The sequence below is a fragment of the Octopus bimaculoides genome, chromosome 18 (assembly GCF_046866305.1).
Source record: "Octopus bimaculoides isolate indiv1 chromosome 18, ASM4686630v1, whole genome shotgun sequence".
Classification (NCBI taxonomy): Eukaryota; Metazoa; Mollusca; class Cephalopoda; order Octopoda; family Octopodidae; genus Octopus; species Octopus bimaculoides.
This window is the reverse complement of record NC_142945.1, coordinates 15,590,279-15,597,778: the sequence shown is the minus strand read 5'-3', so window position 1 is coordinate 15,597,778 and position 7,500 is coordinate 15,590,279. Positions and strand designations below refer to the sequence as shown.

The 7,500-nt window shown below is 37.1% G+C and overlaps 1 protein-coding gene across 1 annotated transcript in view; it reads right to left on the bottom strand.

The window, feature by feature from the left end:
• LOC106873297 (uncharacterized) overlaps positions 1–7,500 on the bottom strand; it is an 18,029-nt gene that overhangs the window by 7,398 nt on the left and 3,131 nt on the right. Inside the window, exons 2-5 of the mRNA XM_089365995.1 lie at positions 6,067–6,128; positions 5,314–5,411; positions 3,409–3,561; positions 691–794 (exon numbers count right to left, since the gene is read on the bottom strand). Of these exons, the coding sequence (XP_089222121.1) occupies positions 691–794; positions 3,409–3,561; positions 5,314–5,411; positions 6,067–6,128 (417 nt within the window). The remainder of the gene's footprint in view (positions 1–690; positions 795–3,408; positions 3,562–5,313; positions 5,412–6,066; positions 6,129–7,500) is intronic.

Below are 7,500 nucleotides of genomic sequence, written 5' to 3'. Positions count from 1 at the left end.
TAAAGTGGTTGGTGTTTGGGAAGGCATCCAGCCGTAGAGACCATGCCAAAGCAGATGTAGGAGTTTACTGCGGCTCAATGCCTTGTTGATTCCTGTTGAACCGTTCAACCCATGCCAGCATGGGAAAAGGGATGTTAAATGACAATGACAATAATGACAACAACAATGACAACAGCTTCAAGAGGTCTTGAGCACTATGGAAACCATTAGGAGCTCAATCTCTCATATCATCATCACTTGGCAACAGTGGGATGTGTGTGTGTGTGTGTGTGTGTGTGTGTGTGTGTATGAATGTATGTATGAATGTATGTATGTATGGATGGATGGATGGATGGATGGAGATAGATAAAGCATGAGTATAATAATGATTTCTTCTCTTGGCATGAAGCTGCTCTAAAAAGATGAAATTAAGTGTCTGGAGTTTCTCTGACATATGGGTGGTTCCTTCCTCAGACACTCAACTCCATCTGCTTAAATCAGCTTCATGTCATCATTATAACCATGCATTATCTATTTTCTCACTCACTTATTTCTCAGGGCCTCAAATTTAAAGTCAAAGAGAAACGGTATTGCATAACATTCAATCTTTTCTCAATTGTATAGTATTATAATATTGTATAGCATTATAAAATCAAAAAAAAAAAAAAAGGCAATGATATACTTTAAAGAAAATCCAAAAAAAGTATACACCTCCAGTTTTTCTTCATGTTCCTTTTTCATTTGCTCTTCTTGCTCACGATGTTCTTTCATCAAATTATCAATTGCTGACTCCTTTTCTTTCTCAAGACGTTCTCCTAAAAAATTCGAAGAAAACAATGATGTAATGAGGAAAGAACAAATTTTTCTAACTTTTCTTCTCTTTAGAATTGGACACTACAAGCAGAAATTTGAGACAGAAGAGAGCAACTCTTCTAATCATCTGACTGTCATCACTGCATGTTGCTGTTTCCCATTTCAAATTGGTACTTATAATGTCGAATACCATTTTACAGTGAAAATATTAACAGTTAATCCACTAATTTATTTTTTGCACTCATGCCAGTGCCATGTAAAATGCACTTGCACTGGTGCCATGTGAAACGTGCTCATGCTGGTGCCACATAAAATGCAGTTGTACTGGTGCCATGTAAAAGCACCCATGCCAGTAGCATGTAAATAGCACCCAACACACCCTGTAAAATGGTTGGCATTAGGAAGGGCATCCAGCCATAGAAACTATGCTGAAACAGACAACTGGAGCCTGGACAGGTCTCTGGCTGGCCAGCTCCTGTCAAACCATCCAAGCCATGCCAACATGGAAAACAAACGTTAAATGATCAGATGATGATGATGATGATGATGAGAATGATGACTTTTTATGTTTTATTTAACCCTTTTCATGCCAACCTGCCTGAGACTGCCCCCGGATACAAACTTTCTGTAAGGTGGTCTAAATTAAAACCTTCCATCAAAATTTCATATTCATTTATGTTCCAAACACCAACTTATCAATGGCAGAGTTATTTTACTAAATTCTTCATTAATTTTAAGATTAATAGAAACAAAAACAGTGTATTTCAACAGAAAAATGGTAACAAATGGGTTAGTAAACTGCAACAAGAATAATATTTATGAGTAAAATATATTCCAGTTCATTCATACAGATACAAATTCAAACGTATGCACAAACCCACACACAGACACAGGTGCACATATACACATGTGTTTGCACATGTATATATGTGTGTCCTCATGCACAATGTTAAGTTGATATGTCAAAGTACTTAGCACACAGTATTTCTACATTGGCAAACATCTTTGTCATTGCTGATGTCACTACTGCCACCATGACAACAACAATGACAACTGACCATGACAACTGACCATGACCACAACAACCAAGACCATTATCATCATTTTAATATCCACTTTTCCATGCACGAATTGAACTTGTGTTGCCAACCCTTACCTGTCAGGTAATATTTCCCCAAGGCCAGGTATATTTTGACAGAAGGCTGAAATTGAAGGCACACACACACACACACACATACACACGTACACACATACACACATGCATGCGTGCACATGCACACACACACACACATGTACACACATACACACACGCACACATGCACACACACACACACGACTTCTTTTATTTTTTGGCTATCACTTACATTTTGACCATACATACACACACACACATACACACACACAAACATATTTGTATGTGGTTGCATGTGGGAGGTGTGGAACAGGTGATGATTGGTGACTGGAAGGGTATCCAGCCATCAAGAAATCTGCTTCAACGAATTCTGTCTGTCCCACGCAAGGTATGGAAAAGTGGATGTTAATATATATAAATATTGAACACAACTAAATAAAAATGTTCTTACATAAAATCATCATGCACAGATTTAATTAAATATAAACACTAAAATGATTAAAGGAACTGTGGAGGTTGCATATGGGTTGATGCAAAAAGGTTAAATGATACAACAGTCAATCCTTTTGATTAAAAGCCTTGCACCATAATAACGATACAAAAAGCAATTGTTTTGTTGGCATTCTCTGATAAAGCCTTGTGTATTAATGGTCACACTGGTTACAATTATGTTGGTAGCATTCACTGATAAAGCCTTGTATCATAACAGCTATACCAGTGGTAATTATCTTGGTATTAATTGATAAAACATGTTTGTTACCAAAATGTATTTCTGATTCCGAGTTTATAACACTGCTCTCTCTCTCTTTCTCTCTCTCTCTCTCTCTCTCTCTCACACACACACATACAGTAATTTTGGCACAAGGCTGGCAAGTTTGGTGTGGAAGGGAGAAGTCGATTACATCAACCCCAGTGCTTGACTGGTACTTATTTTATCAACCCCGAAAGGATGAAAGGCAAAGTCAACCTTAGCAGAATTTGAACTCAGGATATAAAGATAAACCAAAGGCCACTAAGAATTTCGCCCAGCATCCTAACAATTCTGTCAGCTCGCTGCCTTACCACACACACAATAATATTCATCAACACAATTCTTTTTATTAGTAGATGTTAATCCATGTTAGTAATCTAGAGTAGTGGTTCTCAATCAAACAAATATCAAGCCTCTCACAAAAATAAAAAGGAAATTTTTACCCATTTTATTAATAAGGAGACACAATAGAGTTTCCATCCATATAATTTTTTTTGCAATAATGTTTAACAAGTTCAAACAAATTTTTAAACGATCTTAATTTCGTTAAACTTGGCAATAAGTCCACTCCTTTTTCAATCCAATCCCCAGATGCCCACCCGTGGAGGGGGATACCATCTCCTTTCATGAGAAACACTGATCTAGAGGACAAAATACATCTTTAAAGTGTTAGTGGATATATTAGATGTAGGCAACAAAATATCACATGAGGTTGTTAGTATTTTATACTAACGCAAAGCATTGATTTGCTCTTGAAATTCTGCCTCTAACTTCTTATCGTGCTCTTGCTGCTTATAAGACCATTCTTTTTCCATTTCTTCTAGAAGAGTAGCTCGGTATGAATTGAAAGCACTCTGGAGAGAGGAATTATGTTCTTTCAAGCTTTCTGTATTTTTAACAGGATACCAAATATACAAAGACATGGAAATAAAAAAAAAAATATCTCATACAAATATTTCAAATGTGGGGACATACATAAATGAACTGAAGATGAATACTATATCAGCCAGGTTCCATTATCTACTGATACCCAACCTGTCTCATGATTGAGGGGTCAGTGACTAAACCAGGGGTTTTCAAACTGTGGTCCGCACGGACAAGACAGGGGGTCCATGGACAGCAAATACTTTTTATGGGCAATTTGATTTTATATATGTTTTTTAATCGAAATCTTTTAATTGACAATAAACCTATTTGTTAAATATTGTTAAATAAATAAATGTAAAAATATATGTTATTTTAAGCAAATATTTATGTATAAATTTCATAAGCGTTTATAAGGGGTCCCTAAGGTAAAGCCTGAAATATAAAGGGGTCTGCAAGTCAAAAAGTTTGAAAACCCCTGGACTAAACCACCTGCTTCTCACACAGTAGTGTTGACACCGCATGTGGAGAAGAGTAAACACCACCTGTTCATTGGCCTGTGGAGGCATGTGGCTTAGTGGTTAAGGTATTAGACTCATGATCATCATAAGATTGTGGTTTCGATTCCTGGACAGGGCAATGCATTGTGTTCTTGAGCAAAACACTTCATTTCACATTGCTCCAGGCCACTCAGCTGGCAAAAATGAGCAATCCTGTGATGGACCGGCATCCCATCCAGGTGAGGAATATGTGCCATGATACTGGGAAACTGACCCTTGTGAGTCGGCATAACTCGAGAAGGTAACTTTACATTTTGTGTGTTCATTGGCCTATTGAAGCACATATCACTGTGCTTCGATACAGTTTCCTTGGACCATGGATTTTTTTTTTTATGGAAATGATATACACAGTTTATTGCTGTTGCTATTAAATCCCAGGTCAGTTCTGATGAAGCAGACCTATGATTGAAAGTGTTCCAGCCATGACTCTCCTGTCAGATTGTAAATACAGGAAAATATTATTTAATGTGCTTTTTTGTTTTTTCCTTATTTAGGATGTTATAATATGATCTGAGGATGATTAAGCTGCTCTTTGTCTTTCATCCTTCCAGATTCGATAAACAAAGTACCTATCTAGAGCAGTGAACTGGTGGGATTGATGGCGCATGAAATAGGATATTTGTTCCAGTTCATTGCATTTAGAGTTCAAATCCTACTGTGGCCAATTTGGGTGGTAGATTTAATCCATTGCCCAGTTTCATACCATCACCTGGTCCTTGTAAGCTTGCAATGAGGACGGGTGGTGCTGCAAGCTTTCAGGTCAAGTCTCTAATTTCTAGATAACTTCCTTCCGCTCTAATAGTAGTGTATCTGTTCATTCTTAATATGCTGTAGCAGATTCAAGTGGGAATATCTGATCACTGTTGTTTTTAATATCAGAAGATACCTCCTCCTTTTAAATGACGTGTTTTCATAACACACACAATTCATTGGTGCAATGGGACTTCAAGACACAGTGGTGTTTTGACCTAATTGTGTGTCTCCTCAGTCAAAGCTAACCAGCCATACTGATGAATCTAATAAGAACATGAGCTCTTGTTTATAGAAATCAACAAACAATTTATTTGTGGAGGTTTGCATCTTTTTCCTTATTCCTTGATTTCAAATTCAAATTTATAATCCTATCAAATATTATGATGAGATGATTATCTCACATGTACTAACTGGACACTAAATGGTCTCCACTTATAAAATTCTTTTCTCAATTGTCTTACCTATTTGAGACTCCATTTCCTGTTTGCAATTTTCAAACTGGTTTCTGTGGTTCTCTTCAATTTCTTTGATAACTCTGCAGTGCTCTTCTTCAATTTTACTTGAAAAAAAATTAAGGAAAATAATATGAACAGCTTTTACTAACAGTGACTTCTGGTTGCCTGAAAAGAACAGTTAACTGTAGTAATAGTAGTAGTAGTAGTAGTAGTAGTAGTAGTAGTAGTAGTAGTAGTAGTAGTAGTAGTAGTAGCAGCAGCAGCAGCAGTGGTAGTACGACTACTACTACTCGGGGATGTAGACTTAATCTGTTTGGAAGGCAGAAGTTCTACCATATACATATGTGGGTGTGAAAGTGCTTGTGTTCCTATGATGATAATGATGATATGCATGCATGTGCACGCATGTGTATGTGTGTATTGTGTTGCCTTGTCTTGACATTTTGAAATAGCTGCAATTGAGTGTATGTGTCATACAAACAGTGTCCCTCATTTCCAGTGTTCTGTATATACACGTCTGGCTTCTGGAAAGTATTACATTGCTTGGAAACAAGTGAGGGCTGGTGACAGGAAATCTACTTCTACCAACTCAGTCCAATGCATGCATACATGAAAAGATGGACATTAAAATGATGATGAGATGATGATGATAATGATGACAACAATGACAATGATGATACGCGCACGTGTGTGTGTGTGTGTGTGTGTGTGTGTGTGTGTGTGTGTGTGTGTGTGTATAACACTAGAATAAAGACTGACCTGATTTCATTCTGATGTTGTGTCTGCAGTTCTTTGACTGTGTCATTGAGAAATTGCTCTGCCTACAGAAGAAATTAAAAGCAAAAGTAGTGGTGGTACAAAAAAAGTCCCTTTTTGTAAATATAAATTGACTAAAACAACTGAGATCAGCTGAGGTCAGGTTAGCTTCTTAACCCTTTCAATACCAACCTGGCTGAAACCGCCTCTGGCTTTGTAATACAAATGTCTTGTTTTCATAAGTTTTGAATTAAAATTCTCCACTAGTCACAATTTATGTTCCTAACAATAGCTTAATGATAACTAAGTTATATTGCTAAATTCTTTGTTATATTTAAAATTAATTGAAAGAAACACAGAACATCGCAAAATAAATACGGTAACAAAAGGGTTAATGTGTATCTCATATCTCCCTCTCTCTATCTCTCCCCCACATCTCCTCATCACAGCCTTCACCCACCTCGCCACTGTATTCACCTTACCCCCCCCCCCCACACACACACTTAACGCAACCATCTGTTGACTGTCATGGCTCAGGGTTGGTTTCTGCAACAGGTAACCATACAGCTACTTGTTTGGACCACCTCAGGTAGCAGTTGAACTAAGAATGCCTGGACAATTGAACAGGGTTATTGTCATATAATATTATTTCTAGGACAATAAATATTCTCTCATATCTAATAATGACATTTTTCTAAAATACATAAAACTATATATATATATATATATATATATATATCATCCTCTAATTCCTCATGTACTTTGTACTTCTATATGTAAACCATGTTGGCAAAATAACATAGTCTGCCATAGACACCTGTGCTTTGGTTCTTTCTTTCTTTTTCTTTTCTCCCCTTTTTTTGTCACTTTTGCTATGAATTAAATTAATGAATTCAACGGGATACACCGTCTGCAAGTAGTTGGGTTCAGCATATTATCCTCCATTTTCTAATTGTTACACAAATTTTGGGTAAAACCTCCACTTTTACCCGCTCCCATTGATTGCACCTAGTATAGCGCTAGTGTAGCAATAATTGGGTACCCTCCCAGCATTATACTGGATAAATAGTGGGTTGAACCCCCAACCCCTAACTCTCTCACGCTATATATATATATATATATATATATATATATATATATATAGGTGCAGGTATGGTTCCAGGTTCAGTCTCACTACAGAACACCTTAGGCAAGTACCTTCTACTACACCCTCGGGCAAACCGAAGCCTTGTGAGTGGATTTGGTAGGTAGAAACTAAAAGAAGCTTGTTGTACATGTAAATTTGTGTGTGTGTGTGTGTGTGTGTTTCTGTGTATCCCCCATCACCGTTTGGCAACTAGTGTTAGTGTGTTTACAGCCTTTTAACTTAGTGTTTCAGCAAAAGAGACCAATAGTATAAGTACTAGGCTTCGAAAGAATAAGTCCTGGGGTCGATTT